Source organism: Bubalus bubalis, chromosome 11 (genome assembly GCF_019923935.1).
Source record: "Bubalus bubalis isolate 160015118507 breed Murrah chromosome 11, NDDB_SH_1, whole genome shotgun sequence".
Taxonomy (NCBI): domain Eukaryota; kingdom Metazoa; phylum Chordata; class Mammalia; order Artiodactyla; family Bovidae; genus Bubalus; species Bubalus bubalis.
The window spans coordinates 37,752,119-37,773,437 of NC_059167.1; the positions used below are offsets into that span (position 1 = coordinate 37,752,119).

Here is a 21,319-nt window from a genome sequence, read left to right on the forward strand (position 1 = left end):
GTCTGTATAGTCAAAGCTGTGATTTTTCCAGTAGTCATGTATGGATATGACGGTTGAACTATAAAGAAAGCTGAGCGCCGAAGAATTGATGCTTTTGAACTGTGGTGTTGGAGAAGACTCTTGAGAGTCCCTTGGACTGCAAGGAAATCAAACCAGTCCATCCTAAAGGAAATCAGTCCTGAATATTCATTGGAAGGACTGATGCTGAAGCTGAAACTCCAATACTTTGGCCACCTGATGCAAAGAACTGACTCCTTAGAAAAGACCCTGATGCTGGGAAAGATTGAAGGTGGGAGGAGAAGGGGACGACAGAGGATGAGATGGTTGGATGGCATCACCGACTCAATGGACATGAGTTTGAGTAAACTCCAGGAGTTGGTGATGGACAGGGAAGCCTGGTGTGCTGCAGTCCATGGGGTCACAGAGTTGGATATGACTAAGCAACTGAACTGAACTGAATTTAAAGATTTTAAAGATTAGGTTAATATAATTACTCCTTGTATCATCTTGGAGGGGCTTCCCAGGTGGCACTAGTAGTAAAGAACTCACTTGCCAGTACAGGAGACATAAGAGACACGGATTTGATCCCTGGGTCAGGAAGATCCCTTGGAGAAGGGAATTGGCAACCCACTCCAGTATTCTTGTCTGGAGAAGCCCATGGACAGAGGAGCCTGTTGGGCTACAGTCCATGGGGTTGCAAAGAGTTCAACATGATTGAGTGGCTTAGCAAACACACATGATCTTGGTATGAAGGGAAAGTGTTAGTCGCTTAGTTGTGTCCAACTCTTTGCGAACCCATAGACTGTAGCCAGCCAGGCTTCTCTCTCTGTGGGATTGCCCAGGTAAGAACACTGGAGTGGGTTGCCATTTCCTCCTCCATGATCTTGGTAGTCTTTGCTTAATTTGTTGAATGGATGGGGCGAGTGGGCAACAGTTACTGAGTTTTGGAATATTTACATGCGTCATTGCCAGTGTTTGCTCTTGTCATTTTATTGATTACTAAAAGTGTATGTCAGCTGAGTTAGCTCTGGGGTTGGTTAAAAGCAGTTTCTTTCCGCTTTTCATAGCTGTGGAAAATCAGGAATATACTTATTTCTGGTATACTAGTAATCCTATTATAGGTACTTGAATTAAGTCATAGATCATGTTGTAGTGATGTAGTATAGAATGCACTGCTGAGAATCTCTTGGATTATTCTTCTAGAGTAAATGATGATTCTGGAAGGAGGGTTGCTCTTCTAGAATAAGATTAAAAATAACTGAGGAATTTACTTCTGGTCTCTCTAAAACAGTCTTAAGGAAGAGAAGAATGATTTAGAAGTTGTTTCAGTTATTTTTATGTGATACAGAATATTCAGTTTATAATATAATTTTATTTAATCTCTAATATAAAATAAGAAGTGGTTAGTTACATTATTTTTCTGAATTGCCTCTTTGCTGTTGATAATCTGTTTCTGTTCTTCACTTGTTTTAAACTCAGTTTAATTTTGTTTAGTAGTATATGTATTCTTCAAATAATTAAATAGCTACCAGCCATAACCTTTTTGAATTTTATTGTCTATAGCTGTCATTATTAAATCAATTGAATATATGTATAATATAAATATTCCTTCACATTTGGTGTTTTGAGAGTGAACTGATGAGTGACTTTGCAGTGTTGGCTGGTTCTAGGCACGACCTCCTGAAACCAGTCTTACTTGAATCACAATTTCCATGGTCCAGTTCTTATTATCTGGTGAAATGCCATATATATATATATATATACACATACACATATATATATACACATACATATATATGTATCTTAGGATATATCTTGAATTGATTAGCTTCTTGGTGCCTGTGAGGACTGGGGTCCATTATATACAAATTGACATTTCCAGTGTATGGATAGTGTTGGAACAGAGAAATGGAGTGGTTTGAGTGACTATTTCCCCATAGTTCTTTGAGACCCTAATAAAAGAGCAGTCTCTGATGACAAGGTTTCTCCGCCTGGAGTTTGTTTCCCTTGGGCAGAGCTGAGTGAACATAATTTTAGACTGTGAACCCATTTCATCTTGCCGACTTCTTAGCTGAGATTTCAGTTAGGTGCCTATTAGAACTGAAATCTGATCTCTCTGCCCCTGAGGATCTGTAGAGCCTCAAGCAAGAACCTAACCCCACTGAACCTGGTTTCCTTATCTATAGGAAGAATTTAGATTGGGTTGATTCCTAAGGACCTTTTCAGTTCCCAGTTTATGTGGGTCTTTGTAAGCCTCCCTGTGATACTGGCAGGGAAAGGCACAAACTAATAAGCAAGTTGTAGAAAGATCCATGATGTCAGACTTATGGAAAGTATGTTGAAACTCCCACCAGAATTTTACTCGGCTCTTTGCCTTCAAGATGACTTGAAGTCTACCGCACAATAGTCCTGCTACCAGTGCAGGCCACTTAGCTCTGAGTTAGGAATGGCAGGTACCATGTTAAGGAAGGGCAGGAATGAAATACAGCCTCCATATTTCACTTCTCAATACTCTCCAGTCCCTCTGGCAAGCCCTGGGGTTCAGACGGTAAAGCGTCTGCCCGCAATGCGGGAGACCCAGGTTCAATCCCTGGGTCAGGAAGATCCCCTGGCGAAGGAAATGGCAATCCATTCCAGTAATATTGCCTGGAAAATCCCACGGACAGAGGACCCTGGTAGGCTACAGTCCATGGGATCGCAGAGTTGGACACGACTGAGCGACTTCACTTTCACTTTCATTGTCTATAGAACAGTTACGTGTTAGAACTCCCACATTAAGACCCAGGTAAAATGTCCCCTTTTCTTCAGAGCCTAATCAGTCTTCCATGTTTAAAGTTGTTTGCTCCTGTTGCATTTTGCTCTTTTATCTTTTTAGCTCGTTAAATTTATCTGTTTCCCTCACTTGAACAGCAAGAACCTCTAGGATGGGAATTCTGAGATAAGTGTAACTTAAGTATATATTCCCATGGCCTAGCTTAGTATCTGGCATATAGTAGGTCCTTGGAAAATGTTTATCGATTCGTTTATTGTTTGTGTATCCAAAGAGCAACACTTTGTCCAGTTTGCCTATTTCCTTTTTTGAAAGTCTAAGTGATTACAAAGACAAGAACTTCAGAGTACTATGTTTCAGGAATTGGTGAGGAAAGCAGAAGGTAAAGCTCTTCTATTGTGAGGAACTTTTTTTTTTAGCAGAGGAAAGAAACTTTGAAGAAGGAGGCCAGTTAATTCCTACAGTAAATGAAGGATGAGGGGGAAGTAGCCAAGTGTGCTACTTTTAGCAGGAAGAGCTCTCCCTCACCACTTAACACCTCCATTGTTTTTAAGCTTCTCTTCCCTCCAGCCCACACTGCAGGTGCCACTTAGTTTTCCTTACATCTCTAGTTGAACATTGACCATATATTCTTTTTTTTTTTTTTTTGACCATATATTCTGCAAATAGCCTTATGATATCAGTTTAGTGGAATATTTCTTGTAGTATACTTTGGACTATTTTAGATTTGGGTAATAGTCTGATTTGGAATCTATTTATAATGTTTCCTTGTGGCAAATCTAAATTCTAAGACTCAAAGGAATTTTTTGAACATAATCATTTCATGCTATAAGGATTGTCTTGAGCAAAAGATGTAAGAAAGAAGAGGAAGTTGATATGGTTTGATTCCCCATGTCTAGGAGAATCTGTGCCGTACTTAGTGTAGACATGTTTTAATTCTGAATTTGAAGAAGAAAAAGTGAATTTTTGAACATAGAAATAAATAAATCTTACATATTATTTTTCATGTTGGTTTAAGAGTAACTTCCTTGTTTTCTTTTTGTTGTTGTTGTTTCCCGAACTTTAAACTTTTTATTTTGTGTTAGGGTATAGTCAGTGAACACTGTTGTGGTAGTTTCAGTGAAAGGGACTCAGGCACATATACATGCCTCCATTCTCTCCCAAACCTGCCTCGCATGCAGCCCGGCGCGTACCACTGAGCATGTGCTGTACAATAGGTCCTTGTTGGTTATACCTTTTAAATATAGCGATGTGTACATGACCATGCCACAAGTCCCTAATCATCCCTTCCCCCTGCAACCGTAAGTTCATTGTCTAAGTCTGTGAGTCCCTTTCTGTTTTGTAAGTTCAGGTGATCATTTCTTTTTAGTTTCCACATGTAAAGGATGTCATATGATATTTCCCCTTCTCTTTCTGACTGACTTCACTCAGTATGGCACTCCTAGGTCTCTCCATATTGTGGCAAATGGCATTATTTCATTCTTTTTAATGGCTGAGTAATATTCCCTTGTATATATGTTCCACATCTTCTTAATCCATTCCCCTGTCGATGGACATTTAGGTTGCTTCCATGTCTTGGCTATTGTAAATAGTGCTGCAGTGAACATTGGGGTTTTTCTCTGGATATATGCCCAGGAGTGGGATTGCAGGGTCATATGTAGCTCTATTTTTAGTTTTTTTTTTTTTTTAAGGAACTTCCATACTGTTCTCCATAATGGTTGTGCCAATTTATATTCCCACCAACAGTGTAGAAGGTTTCCCTTCTCTCTAGAACCTCTTCAGCATTTGTTGTTTGTGGGTTTTTTGATGATAGCTTTTCTGACCGGTGTGAGATGATATCTCACTGTAGTTTTGATTTGCATTTCTCTGATAAGAGTGATATTGAACATCTTTTAATGTGCCTATTGGCCATCTGTGTGTCCTCTTTGGAGGAATGTCTATTCAGGTCTTTCTTATGCCCATTTTTTTTGAGTGGGTTGTTTGTTTTGATGCTATTAAGTGTCATGAGCTGTTTCTCAATTTTGGAGACTAATCCCTTATTGATCACATCATTTGCAAATATTTTCTTCCAATCTGTAGGTTGTCTTTTCATTTTGTTTATTGTTTCCTTTGCTATACAAAAGCTTTGAAGTTTAGGTCTCATTTGTTTATTTTTGCTTTTATTTTCATTATTTTGGGAGATGAATCAAAAAAGATGTTGCTGTAATTTATGTTAGAGAGTGTTCTGCCTATGTTTTTCTCTGAGAGTTGTATAGTATCCAGTCTCACATTTAGGTCTTTAATCCATTTTGAGCTTATTTTTGTGTCTGGAATTAAGGAATGATCTAATGTCATTTTTTTGGCATGTGGCTGTCAGTTTCCCAGCACCATTTGATGAAGAGCCTGTCTTTCCAACATTGTGTAGTTTTGCCTTTGTCATAGATTAATTGACCATAGGTGAATGGGCTTATTTCTGGGTTCTCTATACTGTTCCATTGATCTATATTTCTGTTGTTGGCCAGTACCATACTGTTTTGATACTGTAGCTTTGTGGTATAGTCTGAAGTCAGGGAGCCAGATTCCTCCAGCTCTGTTTTTCTTTTTCAAGATTGCTTTGGCTGTTCGGGGTCTTTTGTGTCTCCATACAAATTTTGAGATTTTTTTTTCTAGTTTTGTGAAAAATGCCATTGGTGCTTTGATAGGGGTTGCATTGACTCTGTAGATTACCTTGGTAGTATAGTCATTTTGACTATTGATTCTTCCAGTCCATGAACATGGCATATCTTTCCATCTGTTTACGTCTTCTTCAATTTCTTTCATCAGCATCTTACAGGTTTCAGAGTACAAGTCTTGTGTCTTCTTCAGTTCAGTCAGTTCAGTCACTCAGTCGTGTCTGACTCTTTGTGACCCCATGAATCGCAGCACGCCAGGCCTCCCTGTCCATCACCAACTCCCGGAGTTCACTCAGACTCACGTCCATCGAGTCAGTGATGCCATCCAGCCATCTCATCGGTTTATTCTGGGATTAATGTTTTCTTGATCCTTAATGAAGGATCTTTAAATTTTTCAGTATGAGGATTCATTTATCAAACGTGTACCAGTCACCTGTGCAATGTGCTAGAAATATAATGGTGATCAAAATAGGCATTGTCCCAGGAACAACAAACAAAATGAATGCACATTTTGATAAGTGATGCTATAGTGTACTGACATAGAGAATAAAGGAGGGGCATAGGACACCGGAGGTCTTAGAGTGGTTAAGAAAAACTCTGAGACTATGGAACTTAAAATTTGGAAGACAAGAGAAAACTAGACATTCAGAGAGTGTAGTGACACTTGCAAAGCCACCGAGGCAAAAAAAGCTTCCTTACTAGACAGTTCTTGGAATAAAAAGAAGGTAGGTGTGGCCTTGGCAGAGGAAGAGTAGCACAAGATAAGTGTGGAAGAGTAGACGGGCTGTACTGGGTTAAAGTTTGTAGACTAGAAGTCATTTGGATTTCATTCTCAGTGCAGTTGCAAGCTGTTAAAGATTTTCAGCGGGGGGATTAACATGAAAGTCGCATAGAAAGCGCTGGATGGAATCAAGGAGACTAGACAGGAGCCTGTTGGCAGTAGTTGGTGTAAGAGATAATAATGATGACCTGAAATAGGATGGTGCCAGTGGAGACCGAAGTGGAGATTTTGGGAAGTGGAACTGAGGGGCTTGATGAATGTGCAGACTAGGGAAAGAGAATTCACTACTTTTAGCTTTCTAGCATGAGCAGCTTGGGTTGATTCTTAGGCCTACTTAATGACAGTAGAACTAGGAGAAAATTGGATTAAGTTTTGCATATATTGGACCTTCCTGAGTACTTCAGATGGTAAAGAATCTGCCTACAATGAGGGAGACCTGGGTTCGATCCCTGGGTCGGAATGTGGCAGCCCCCTCCAGTATTTTTGCCTGGAGAATTCCATGGACAGAGGGGTCTGGTGGGCTACAGTCCATGGAGTCGTAAAGAGGTGGGCATGACTGAGTGGCCAACACACTTTGTATATATTAGGTTTGACATTCTTCTGAGACATCCTGGTGGAGATGTGGGGTAGTCAGTAGGATGTATAAACTGGTGCTCTAAGCCGAAGGGTAGGCTGGAGATAAAAACTAGGAAGGTAAGTGCATAGAGGCCATGTAAAGTCACAAGAATGGATGAGATACCTAGGAGCCAGAGTGAGGAGTGCATGGTTTCTAGAAGGTGGGAGTGGCAACAGAGCATATGTAGCTGGGTTGGTTTCAGATAATTAGGAGGAGAGACATTTCATCATAACTCAAAGGCAGGAGACCCGTACCGGCACAGATGCAAGAAGCTTTGTACATTTGGTTGGCCCTTAGGTGAAATAGTTTCAATCTGATGGCGTCTCTATCTTCTGAAGTAGAATCCATGGTTGTCTGCTGAGGAGAAGGAGGGTACACAGGCATTTGAGGAGGGTTGGCAAGTTTGAGATGCAGTGGTGAACAGAAGAAACGTAGTAGGATTGCCCAGCACTAGCTCTGATCCTGTTGGCCTTAAATTTATAATGTTTCAATCTGCCTGGGTTGAAATGAGGGAGCTATTACATTAAGATACACAGCTTTACATACACACACACACAATTTGTATAGTTAAGTATTTTTGAGGTGTTGTTAGCTCTACATTTGCCTTGGTGAATGAGTCTCAATTGGTTTATCATCATCTTCCTCAGGATTCTCATCAGAATGTAAAGTTGTTTTTGCTACTTCTGAATAGAATAAATATATTCTTGTGATACCTGTAGTGGAGCCAGCTGTGGGACATGACGTGTAGATATTAGCTTCAAAATAAGATATACAGTGTAATACAGAGACAAAACTAAAGAAAGATTTTCTAGTAAGTAGGAAAATGTTGTCTTGCATATTTAAGAGCGCTCAGTCAAGCCTCTAACAAGTTTTGAAATGACACTGTGACACAGTGACTCTCTGGAGGGGCAGTCAAGTTAAAGAATAATTGGATATGTGTTTTAAGTTTTACAGGATTATCACTATTTAAGTAATGTTGAAATACCTTTTGTTCTTAAAAACAAGACTGAAAGTGCTTCTTGGACTTGCTATCCCCTTTCTGTTCATCTACCATCCATTATTCTACTCCGCAGTATAACAAAATGATCAGGAAAAGTTGTCTGTATTCCTTATTTCTACTTCCTCATTGCCCAGCCATTACAATTCAAACTTTCATCCTGTCCACTCCCATGCTAACTTCTTGCATGGCCTCTGAATTTCACTCATGCTCAGCCCTACCCCTGCATTCTTCAAAATTATTTGATGACTTTGAAATAAAAAATCACTCCCCTGCTTAAAATCAAGTTTTAGACCCACACGCAAAGTGGTCTGGGCTGAGTCCAGGCATTACTCTGAAAAGTTGCTGGGATAATTCTAATGCCAAACAGGCTGGAAAACACTGCTCTAGTGGCCTCTCTCACACTCGGAAAAAGTAAAAGCTGAACAACCTTATGGGATACAGGGCTCCTGCCAAGCTCCCTGGTGTTTCACCTCTTCAATTCGAGTCATATTGGCTTTCTTCAAATATGTGGGAACTTTGTTCTTCTCATCACTGTATTTCTAGCACTAGAATAGTGCTTTCTGGTAAATGTTCAGTAGATATTTGTGTAATTAATGAATATTTTACAGATGTTGTTTGTTTCTTCTGTAATAGTGATTATCTTGTGATTAGTGCTGATTAGGTTGCTGGCATTTTGAGTCTTTAGGAATGCTACCAAAATTATACTGTTGGAACAAACATCACAGGCTAATCATTCCATCTTATTTATTTATGGCTGCTTTGGGTCTTGGCTGCAGCACGCAGAGTCTTCATTGCATCGCACAGATTTCTCTCTTGCACTGATAGCGGATTCCTAACCACTGGACTATAGTCCTTTTAACTATTCCATCTTCTAAAACTGATTGCTTTTTTTACTGTCAGAATGCCCGCTTTTCTGTTTTTGTTTGCTGGTGTGTGCAGTGTTGACACTTCAGATCTTTCCTGGTGTCCTGCTTCTGTTTTTATTTGGGGTAATTTTTCTTTCCTATATTGACACTTACCCACTGTTTTCTGTCGGTAAAGAAGACTGATCTTACCAGTGTTTCCAGTCAGTAAGAGAGTCTTTCTCTTTCTGTGGGTAAACAAACTGTTCATAGTGTTTCTAGTACATAATCTTTAGATTACATGTCCTTCTCCCCTGTGTTTATTCTTAATAGATGCGGTGGGGGGTGCTGTTCCTTTGGTGTAAAAAACCAAGATGGAATTGATGGGGAGGGTTAGATTCTAAAGAGGAAGATCATAGGAAGTACTTGTTTCTGAGGTCAGCGTTTGAAGCCTAATTGATGCAAGGTTGAGATTTTATTGAATCTGGGCCTATAAAATCTTTCTGTAAAAATCCATGTAGTAAATATTTAGGGTTTGGTGAGTTAAGTGCTTGAGTGCAGGGTGGTCAACCCCATGCATGGCAGCTGGGGAAATGCTGGAATTTAATGGCCCTAAGAGCAACCCTCAACCAACTGGATAGATCCTCCAGCTTTCTCTTTCCTTAGGAGGAGAATTCCAAGTCATGTTTTATGTGATTCCTCAGAGGGGTTCTTGCAGGACTGAACTCCAGTTTTCCACAGAAGTTAATGAGTTCTTAATAGACTTTTCTCCCGTGTCTCACTTTTCCTAATCCCCTAAGGTATGCTTCCTGGGATCTCCCCCTCCCCCATCCCACCTCAATAAGCTACTTGCACCAGAGTTATTTCAGGGTTGTCTTTTGATTTAAGACAAAGGAAATCCAAATAACTTAAGTCAGTATTAACAAAACTATTATTATTAGCAGCATACAGCTTTTTCCTCTCTTCTCCCTGCACTGGAAATATATGTTGTGGCTTCCTTAATGATTGACATTGGTAGCAGAAGTAAATGAGCTGAAGAAGAAAGTATTAGATACCAATCTACCATTTCTTCAGTTCAGCTCAGCCTTGCGACCCTATGGACTATAGCCTACAGGCTCCTCCATCCATGGGATTTTCCAGGCAAGAATACTGGAGTGGGTTGCCATTTCCTTCTCCAGGAGATCTTCCTGACCCAGGGATTGAACCCGGGTCTCCCACATTGTAGGAAGACGCTTTACCATCTGAACCACCAGGGAAGTCAGTGGTTACTGTCATTCTTTACAAATGATCCTTTTCTGTCTTCAGCTCTTTGTTCCTAAAGAAAACAGTAAACCATCTGTAACATGTGAGACATTTACCTCATAGTATACACAAAAGGTCCTAGTCTTGGTTATCTGCTTGTGAGCCAGATTGGATTTACTGTTTCTAAAAGTTGATAAATTCTGTGCTGGAAAGTAATTTAAGAGACCAGGTACTATATATTGAATACATTGTGTCACAAGTAAGTAGTTGTAAAATATGTATTTCTGCAGCCAAACTTCAAATAACATAATTGACTGGGCTTTCCCAAAACAAATACTGAAATTTCAAAATGCAGTAAAATCACAAGTAACAGTTTTTCCATTAAAGTACTTACTCATTAAAATATTTTTTTTTGCTATCTGGGGGAATTGAAGGTCTTTTTCCCTCTTGTGACTTGTTTCTTCAGTAATGAGGAGAATTATATCAGTTACCTTTCACCATTATAGAAGGTGTTTCTAGGCTCATAGTGTGGTAATTTGATGTATTACTATCTGAGGCTTTCAGGGAGACAAGTTGTGCTAAAAAAAGTTTCAGGTTTAGTATATACTTTTAAACTCATCTTCTTAAAATAGACCAGTTCTTTTTAAAACTGTATTCAGATGAGCTTTATTTCAGAATCATGATGATAGTTTTCTTTTTTTCCCCCCTCTGGAAAGCTTTGTTTTGCTATGTTGTTGTTGTTTTAATATCCTGTTCCCCCCCCTTTTTGGTTCTTAGTTCATCATATAATTGATCCCCACATTCTTTACTTTTATTGCTACTTTAATAACCAGCTGAAATTGGATTTTATTTGTAAATTTATTGCTATGATCTGTATCTGGAGGGAGCCAAATCTTCTGTAAATTACACTTTTCTTTATTTCAGTTCAGTCGCTCAGTCGTGTCCAACTCTTTGTGACCCCATAGATTGCAGCACGCCAGGCCTCCCTGTCCATCACCAACTCCCAGAGTTTGCTCAAACTCATGTCCATTGAGTCAGTGATGCCATCCAAACATCTCATCCTCTGTTGTCCCCTTCTCCTCCTGCCTTCAATCTTTCCCAGCATCAGTCTTTTCAGATGAGTCAGCTCTTCGCCTCAGGTGGCCAAAGTATTGGAGTTTCAGCTTCAACATCAGTCCTTCCAATGAATATTCAGGACTGATCTCCTTTAGGATGTGCTTGTTGGATCTCCTTGCAGTCCAAGGGACTCTCAAGGGTCTTCTCCAACGCCTCAGTTCAAAAGCATCAGTTCTTCAGCACTCAGCTTTCTTTATAGTCCAACTCTTTCTTTATTTAGTTTCTTTTAATTTAATTGTATATGAGTGTTAAATAGTTTAACAGGTATTAACGTTTTTTCTTGTGCCAAAATATATTGGGGGGAAAAAGTTACTTTTCTTGGGATATATTTGGGTGTGTGGTTGGGATATAGTTTTTTTGTTTTTGTTTTCTCTCAAGTTAAGTGTTACTCATGGATGTTTTCTTTTCCAGGCTCTTCTTTACCTAGGATAGTGGTTTTTGTTCTTTTTCGTTCCATCTTACTTCTCACCACCCCTTAGCCTCAACATGCTTCTGCAGCCTCATATACCTCAGCTTTCTCACCAACTTTATCATCAGAATGTCCCTTGCTCAAAGCTGGGCTAAGAATCCACCAACTCCATCTCATTATTTATACGTCCTTTTGATTCCAGTCCCCAGGGTCCTCTTTGTTCTCTGAATGCTTACAGAGAGTACATACTCTGTCATATGTGTGTCATGCTTCCTTTGTCATGTGTGTGTCTAAGCATTATTAGTTACCCTGTGTATTCTGCCTCTGCTGCCTTCTATATTAGCTTTTAAGGGCAGAGTGTTTTCTCAGCTGTTTGGTATTTCTTTTAGGATTTCTTTAGTATTACTTATCACATAACGGGCACTTAGTATTTAACTAATTGTTCATATTAAATACCTAGTTGCTTTGTTTTTTGCTTGTAATTTCTCTCAAGGCAGTCCTGCAGATTTTTAAGTGTTTTGTTTGTTTTTTTAATAGATGTAAAAAAAGATTGGTCTGACCATGCTCTGTGGTGGGAAAAGAAGAGAACTTGGCTTCTCAAGACACATTGGACCTTGGATAAGTATGGCATTCAGGCAGATGCTAAGCTTCAGTTCACCCCCCAGCACAAGCTGCTCCGCCTGCAACTTCCCAACATGAAGTATGTGAAGGTGAAAGTGAATTTCTCTGATAGAGTCTTCAAAGCTGTTTCTGACATCTGTAAGACATTTAGTAAGTACTATATCAATTCTTCATGAAATTATGAGTTTTATGATATGTATATGGCTGACATTGAGGAGTAGGGATTGGGGTGAGCAATCTGTGCGTGTGTGTATATGAAATTATTACTTTATTCTTTAACGTTTTTATATTTAAGATAAAGAAATACTGAGTTAAACTAGGAGTCTAGTAGAGCTCTTTCCTTTCTAGAAGTATATCGAATATTTATTATTATTGAATACCTCCTTCTGATGACTTTATTTTTATGGAAAGGAGAAGGGAGCAATCAGAGGAATGTAGCTTTTGTAGTGTTTCAGTGCAAATCAGTATTTGCATTGATTCAGGCAGATTGTGTCACTTCCTTCACTGAAGGGCTGACACAGTTCCTAAGGAAATGACCACATGTGTTGGCATCCTTCCTTAACCAGTCTACAGTTTGACCATTCTTGTAGCAGTTGTGTTTATGTTTTCTGAAATGAGATGTGGATTACGTTTGGTTGAGCCAGTCCTGTCCTATGACAGGAAGTATTTAACCATCAGAGAAAATCTGAATCACTGTCATCATTAGTACATAATTCTGTCATTCCATAGATTTGGGGGAAATACAGGACATTACTGTTTTGATCTAATAACTCAAATTACAAGGTTTTTTTTATGTTTAATGGAATTTCTAAGAAGAAAAATAAAAATACAGAAAAATACTAAGACCTATGTAACATCCACCTAAATACCATCTAGAATTAATAGTTGATATTTTGTCATTTTGCTAAACTTTTAAAGTCAAATAATATAGGTAAAGTTCTTGATTCGTATTCTTGTCTAATTTCCCTTTATAAAGCAGCTACTGTCATAAGGTTAGTGTGTATCTTTCCAGTACTTTTGAAAATACATAAATACTCATACATACACATAAACATATTCATATCTGTGAGTGTATATACTCAAAAAATATGTTACTGTAGTTGTTGTACAGTATCTTACATTATTTTGTACAAGTGTGGTGGAATTTCTCTTTTGTGTTTGTGTAGAAGTAGAAGGTAGAATTGTTTTAAGTGTATACATAATTCATTTCGGATACTGCCAAATTGCACTCCCAAGTGGTTATACCAGTTTACATTCCAACTCACACTGTGTGAAAACCCATTGCCCGAAGCCATCACTAACACATGAATGTTGTCAGTTTTTATTGTTTGTTTCTCTGAGTGAAAAAAATTTTAGTTTATAAAGATAACTATGTTTTTATGTCTTAACCGGCCATTTCAGTTTTTTTTTTGAATTGCTTATTTATATCACTTATCAATTTTTTTTAATTAATAAACTTTTTTTAGAGTAGTTTTAGGTTCACAGCAAGATGGAGCAGAAAGTACATTTTTACTTTCAGAAAAATGTACCTATTTACTCTCATAGCAGAAAGTACCTATTTACTCTCATTCCCACACATACAGCCTCCCCACTGTCAACACTCCACACCAGCGTGGGATGTTTGTTATAATGATAAACCTTCATTAACACATCATTATGACCCAGACTGCATAGTTTACATTAGGGTTTACTCTTGATATTGTATAGTCCACAAGTTTGGACGAATGTATAACCATTATTATAATACCATACAGAATAGTTTTACTGTTCTGTAAATCAGTGTGCTACCTTTTCATCCCTCCACTACCAACCCATGGCAACAGTTCATCTCTTTACTGTTTCCGTAATTCTGCTTTTTACAGAATGTCGTACAATTGGAATCATATAATATATAGCTTTTTCAGATTATCTTTTGCTTAGTAATACAGATTTAAGTTTCCTTCATGTCCTTTGATGGCTTGATAACTCATTTTTTTAAAGCGCTGAATAATATCCCATTGTCTGGATGTGCCAGTTTATTTTCCACACCTACTGACAGATATCTTAGTTGTTTCCAAGTTCTGCAGCTATAATAAAGGTGCTGTAAACATTTATGCGCAGATTTTTTTGTGAACATGTGTCTTTTACTCCTTTGGGTAGATTCTAAGGAGAATGGTTGTTGAACCATATGGTAGGAAAATGCTTAGTTTTGTAGGAAACTGCTAAACTGTCCTCCAGAGTAGCTATGTCATGTTGTGTTCACATTCGGTAGCGCTCTAAATCCTCACCAGCATTTGGTGTTGTCAGTGTTCTCGATTGTGGACATTCTGATAGATGTGTAGTGGCTTGGCACTGTTATAATTTTGCATTTTAATGATGACATAAAATGTCAGACATATTTTTATATGTTCATTTGCCACCTATACATCTTTGGTGAGGTGTCTGTTTAAAAGTCTATGACCTATTTTTTAGTCAAGCTTTTTGTTTTTTTTTTACTGTTATATTTTGATAGTTCTTTGTATACTTTGGGAAACAATCCTTTGTCAGATATGACTTGCAAATATTTTATCCTGGTCAGTGGCTTATCTTTTCTTTTTCTTTGGCAGTTTCTTTCACAGAGCAGAAATTTTTAATTTTTATAAAGTCTAGCTTATCAGTTATTTCTTTAATGGTATGGCGTGTAATTATTTTTTATAAATACATTATTGAATTTGATTTCCTAATAGTTTATTAAATATTTTTGCATGTATGTTCATTAGAGATATTGTTCTATAGTTTTCTTGCAGTGTCTTTGTTTGATTTTAGCATTAAAAGTAATGCTAGCCTCATAGAATGCATTAGGAAGTATTTCCTCTACTTCTGTCTTCTGAAAGAGATTGTAGAGTATTAGTATAATTTCTTCCTCAAAGGTCAAGGAGGAAAGCTCCTTGACATGGGTTTTGGCAATGATTTTTTGGATATAGCATCTAAAGCACAGGCAAAAATAAACAGGTGGGATTACATCAAACAACAAAATTTCTATGCAGCAAAAGAAATGATCAGCAAAATGAAATATAATCTATGGAATAGGAAAAAATATCTGCAATCCATATATTTTATAAGGAGTTAATATCCAAAATATATAAAGAGCTCAATATCAAAATCCCCCAAATAACCCAATTTAAAAAATGGGCAAAAGACCTGAATAGACATTTTCCAAAGGAGTTTTACAAATGGTCAACAAGGTATGTGAAAATGTGCACATGACCGCTGATCATTATGGAAATACGAATTAAAACCACAGGAGATATAGCTTACATTTTTTAGAATTCAGTTCAGTTCAGTCATTCAGTCGTGTCTGACTCTTTGCAACCCCATGGACTACAAGCACACCAGGCTTCCCTGTCCATCACCAACTCCTGGAGCTTGCTCAAACTCATGTCCATCGAGTCAGCGATGTTAGTCTTGTTAGAATGGCTGTATCATCACAAAGACAAGTGATAAAATGCTGGCAAGGATGTAGAGAAGAGAACCCTTGTGCACTCTTGGTGGGACTGTAAATTGGTGTAGCCACTATGGAAAACAGTGTGGAGGGTCCTCAAAAAACTAAAAGTAGACTACCATATGACCCAACATTTCCAATTCTGGGAACATATCCAGATGAAATTCAAACACTAGGTCAAAGAGGTAACTGCACCCCCATGTTCACAGCAGCATTATTTATAATAGCCAAGACATGTAAACAGGGTCAAAAGGTGCAAGATAAGTTAAGTACTTGGGGAGGTGGTATATGCATGTTGATGAGAGTTAACACTACTGTGTGGTTTATTTGGAAGTTGTTAAGAGAGTAGGTCATAAGTTCTTAACGCAAGGAAAATACTGTGGTGATCAGTATATGTAAGTTCACAGTATATGTACATCAAGTCATTATGCTGTACACCTTAAACTTACAGTGTTGTATGACATACCTGAGGTATGTCAGGCATACCTCAATAAAACTAGAAAAAATGTTTGGTAGAATTTAAGTTAACCTGTCTGGCCCTAGTGCTTTCTGTTTTGGAAGGTTATTATTGATTCAATTTTTTTAATAGGTAAAGGCTTACTCAGATTGTCTGTTTCTTTTCTTGTGTGACTTTTGGCAGACTACTTTCCTAGTTTTTTATTTGGTAAAAATTATTTTGGTTTTCTTTTGTTATATAAGAAAATGCTCCTGTGTCATGATTAAATGAGGTTCTTTGTTATATTTTACTTTCCTTTTTTAAAGAAACACTTCTGGCAAAAGCATGCCAAGTTCTTTGATATAAGGTGAGTTCTGACATGCAGGCTTTACAAGTGAAGAGCCTTATTAAGAGTAAATGGAAAGTTCATTTGTATCATTTTTTTAGATTCCACATATAAGTGATATATGAATATTTCTCCTTGTCTGACTTTACTTCAAATTCTGATGTGTCTTGGCATAGTTTTAAGTTTATTCTGTTTTTATTGTAATTCTTAGATTTATGGATTTACAGTTATCAAATTTGTGTAATTTTCAACCATTAGTTCTTCAAATAATTTTTGGTGTCCCTTCCCACACTTGCTATCATTTGTTGGACTTGTTTCATATATACTAGAGCAATTGTTATTCTTCCGTAAGTTGCTGATGTTCTTTTCCTTTTTTTGGTCTTTATTCTCAGTTTCATCTTGGATAGTGTTCATTGCTATCTTCAAATTCATTGATGTTCTGTTAATCCCATCCAGTGTTCATTTCAGATGTAGTTTTCATTACTAGAAGTTTGGTTTTGGCATTTTAAAAATACATAAATTTTAATTTGTTTTCATTATTTGTATGCCTTTCCTTAAACACGGGGAGTGTACTTATAATAGCCATTTTCATATCTTTGATTACTGATTCTATAATTGTTTATATAATCAATTCTATAATCGATTATATAATCTGTTATACCGCCCCCTCCAACTTTACTCCTGCCTCTTTTTTGTCTGGTAATTTCTGTTTGAATGTTAGAGTCTGTTAATTTTACACTGTTGGCTGGATTTCTTTGTGTATTCCTTTAAGTAATGTTGGGGTTTTGTTTTTTTTCTGCTAGATTTTTCAGTCAGATTACCTGGAATCAGTTGGATCCTTTTGATACTTGCTTTTAAGCATTAAGGGCAAGTCCATTAGTCTGGAGCTAATTTTCTTCTGGGGATTCTTCTCAGTATCCAGTGTATTAGGAAAACTTTACCTCACAGGTGCACAGATCTGTATTCACCCAAATCCCAGAGAATCACTGCAGATCTCCAGAGCTCTCTTCTCTCTGGTACTCTGACCCACAAATTCTAGTCATCTTGGCCTCCCTGGGTTCCATCTCAGATGTCTCAACTCAGCAAGACCTGACTCTGTTTGCCCCTCCCCACCCTGAACTACTTCTAGACAGTAAGCTGGTATACTCAAACAGCTCATTGTTTTTTTCTCTCCTCTCCTGTGCTCCTTGTTGTCTAATACCTGAAAAACTTTCTTTCTTATTCCTTTATTGTTTAAATAAAGCAGGAGGGTAAATCACATTCTTGTTACTCTATCTTGTTATTAGTTTCTAAGTCGTGTCCAACTCTTTGCAACCCCATGGACTGAAGCATACCAGGCTTCCTGTCCTCCACTGTCCCCTGGAGTTTGCTCAAATTCATGTCCATTGAGTTGATGATGCCATCCAACCATCTCATCCTCTCTGTTGCCCCCTTCTCCTCCTGCCTTCAATCTTACCCAGCATCAGGGTCTTTTCTAATGATTGAGTCAGCTCTTTGCATCAAGTGGCCAAAGTATTGGAGCTTCAGCTTCAGCATCAGTCCTTCCAGTGAATATTCAGGGTTGATTTCTTTAGGATTGACTGGTTTGATCTCCTTGTTAGCTTCTAGAGGCCTCCTAAATTCCTTGACTTATGACCCTCCTCCTTTTTCAAAGTCAGCAACAGCAAGTCCAGCTCTTCTTACTTCTGAAGTCTATATGACCTCTCCTGTCTTATCTCTCCTCTGCTTCCTTCTGCCTTTCTTTTCTGTTAGGCAGGCTTCTTGTGATTGCTTTGGACCCACTGAGAGAATTCAGGATAATCTCCCTAAAATCAGTTGATCAGTAACCTTAATTCCATTTGCAGAGTCTCCTCACAGCAGTTGCTAGATTAGTGTATGATTGTATAACCAGGAGCAAGAATTTTAAGGGGCTGTCTCTAGAATTCTGCCTGCCACAGATTCCTTTCTATAATGTCTATCAGTCACTGATTGTCCATTCATACAGATACCTGATAGGAAGCTCTAGTTGAATGGGGTTTAGCTTGTTTAGCTTGTCCCTCTAAGGGGTATTAGACATTGAGCAAACCTTTTCAAATGTCAGTATCTAAAGGATCTTTTCTCTAGGGCTTTTCAGATTTTCCTCTAAGGAATCCTAAAGGGTTTGTATCTAAGGGGTAGGTGTAATTTAGTATGGGACAGGATTCATTTTATTGTCTCTTTTTTGAGCACATGATCATGCTTGATGTTTAGCATAGTGAGTCCATGTGTTTCCCATTGGTGTTTCCTGCAGACACCTTGATTTTGTGTTTACTAAGTATTTGCTTGTCTCCCATCTGGCTTTTGTCTCAACATTTTTCTGATGTTGCTGATCTGATGTTTTTCTCCTGTTTTGTCCTTTTAGGTTCATATTTTATTTCTTTACATTTTGGTATGATTTTTTCGAAAAGAGTGAAAGTAAATGCAAGAACTCAACCTACATGTTTAATTGGAAACTCTTAAGAAAATTCTGCTTTTAAACAAAATCTGTTTTATTATTTTACCTGAGTACCCTTCTCCACTCCTTCATTTCCCATTTCCTCAGCCCCATAATTTTTGAGATACATATGCACTATGTATATTACATAATTATATAGGTAATTTATGTTACCTGTCTTCCACTAGACTTGTACTGTACTTGATAACATTGATTTTGAACCTTGGATTTTATTGCTGTATAGTTTATCATTTTGTTATAAATAGATCCTGGATCACTGTTTTGTGTGCTGCTGCTGCTGCTGCTAAGTTGCATCAGTTGTGTCCAACTCTGTGCGACCCCATGGACTGCAGCCTACCAGGCTCCTCCGCCCATGGGATTTTCCAGGCAAGAGTACTGGAGTGGGGTGCCATTGCCTTCTCCGACTGTTTTGTGTAGTGACTCATAAATGCTGCTATCTCTTTATTATTGAACTATAATTTAGCATAAAGGAAAGGCAGCATTGTATTTTGGTATGCCCATTTTAAAGATTTTACATCTCATAGTCCTGTAAGTGTATTTTATTTTAATCTAAATCTTATTTATTTGTGTTCTTCACCAAGCCCACTCTTACACATGTGATTCAGATTCCTAAATTCACTAGTTTAATTTCTTCCTGATGTAAGACACAGAGTAAATACATAAGTCTTAAGTTCCTGTAGCATTAAAATAGTATCCCATATGGATTTACCTTTTTTGGTTATTGCTGTAATGAAATGAAAATCACTTACTCACAGACTTCATGTGTAGCCAACAGCTACCTTGCTGCATATAGAACTGCCTATCATTAGAGAAATAAGATGTCGTTCTCCTCTTCCTACCCTTTCCCTTAGCTGCAAGTTCTCAAGAAAAAGTTGGAATCAAAATTAACTGTAGAGATTTAAAATTGAGATATGATTGACACATAAATGTAAACATCAGGTGTACAACATAATGATTCTGTGTTTATATGTATTGTGACATGATCACCACAGTAAGTTTAGTTAACATCCATCACTAGAACTTTTATAAAACAAGCTGTTGGAGCCCCCGAGTCACTAAGAGTATTATCTGGGGGTGTGACCTAAACATGTTTTTAATATAATTACTTTTACATCACAAGCAGTTCTCACGGGCACATATAGTTAGGAGCTGCTTCATCTGCCTGTGAGAGAAAAGCTAGTTAACAGTTAACAGTACTCATTTTTCTAAAAATGTTCATAGCTGGTTTGTGAGCTGACAGGAAATGGCCCATGAACAAAAATCTCAAAGGATGAATCATGTAGTGCAGTGATTCTCAAGAAGAAAGGACATACTAGAAATTTAGGAGGCGTTTTGCTTGCTTTCCTCTCTCCCACCAAACTTGGTAATGGTGAACTGTGGTAGAAGTAGGTCATATCTCTCAGGCGTGATTAGTTTTATGTCCTATGTACTTTTTAGATTTTTCACCCTGTACCAGTTTATGATATGCTTTGGAGAAATGAATGGGTGGAGAGACAGATTACCACCACCACCCTGCCCCCACTTAATACTGAAGTAGAGGAGACAAGTGATTGTTCAGAAGCTTGGAATTTTCTAATGTTTTTATTTACTCCCAGCATGGCAGTGGTGGCATTTAGAGCTGAGGGTACACTGAGAATTGGAAGTACAATCCATAAATCATTAGAGCTCTTAGCATGCTAAATCTTGTTTCTTTTAAAAGTATTCTAGGAAATTATGATTCAGTTCTGTTAATTAAATAAATATGGCTCAAAAGACATACTTGAAATATCTTCTGAATTTCTGAATCTACATAGTACAACTTAACACTACTGATTCAAATCCCTAAAATTACTTTCAAGGATAAATAGGTTACCTTTGTTATGGAATTGTGTCCTTGGGCTCTTTAATCAATAGAAATTGAAAAGAGGAATTCAGGCATGGCTTTATTGGGATTCATGCTATTCCAGAGCAAAAACAGGTAACAAGTCCCCTTGCTCATTCTCTGAGGGAGGGTGGGCTGGTTCCTTAAGTGGGGATCTGGTGGGAGCAGATCTGTGGGTTGGGCTGGAGGGCTGGTTAGGTGATCTGCCCACCCCTTGGTGCTGTGTGCAGGGATCATGCTCAGTACCCTCCTTCAGCTCCCAGCACCTGCAAAATGAAAGTTGGTTTGAGGCCTTTTTGTATCTTATTGTTCATAATTGCCCTGATTGCGCATGCATGCAGTTGTTTTTAGTTCCTTATAAGTTCTTTGTTGCTTGAGGAAACATTTGTCCAGGTGCAAGCACTCTGGTAAAGGGTCCGAGGTCCCAGCCCTATCTCATCTTGAATATACAAGACTGAAGAAAATCTTTGATTTTTAATTTTATGACTTTAGCTAAAGAAGTCACTGTACTACTTTTAACTTTAAAAAGACCTGCCTGGAAGCTTAAGTGACAGAATTTAAGGAACAAACATTTATTTTTAATATCATCTCTGCTGCAATTTTACTACTAATTCCATGTTCATGTTTCAGAAAAGTATTCACCCTGAAATAGCAAGTAAGTACAAAACAAAACCTAATGTATACCAGAGTGTTCC

The 21,319-nt window shown here is 37.9% G+C and overlaps 1 protein-coding gene and 1 long non-coding RNA gene across 10 annotated transcripts in view; one reads left to right on the forward strand and one right to left on the reverse strand.

Annotated features, from left to right (window-relative positions):
- Positions 1-21,319, forward strand: part of FERMT2 (FERM domain containing kindlin 2) — a 79,090-nt gene that overhangs the window by 18,329 nt on the left and 39,442 nt on the right. For all 9 annotated transcript variants that reach the window (XM_044924957.2, XM_044924958.1, XM_044924959.1 and 6 more), the window contains exon 3: positions 11,965-12,198. In XM_044924957.2, the coding sequence (XP_044780892.1) occupies positions 11,965-12,198 (234 nt within the window). The remainder of the gene's footprint in view (positions 1-11,964; positions 12,199-21,319) is intronic.
- The window catches only part of LOC112587820, a 45,968-nt gene continuing 45,315 nt past the window's right edge, over positions 20,667-21,319 (reverse strand). Inside the window, exon 3 of the long non-coding RNA XR_003112290.2 lies at positions 20,667-20,890. This is a non-coding gene — a long non-coding RNA (uncharacterized LOC112587820). The remainder of the gene's footprint in view (positions 20,891-21,319) is intronic.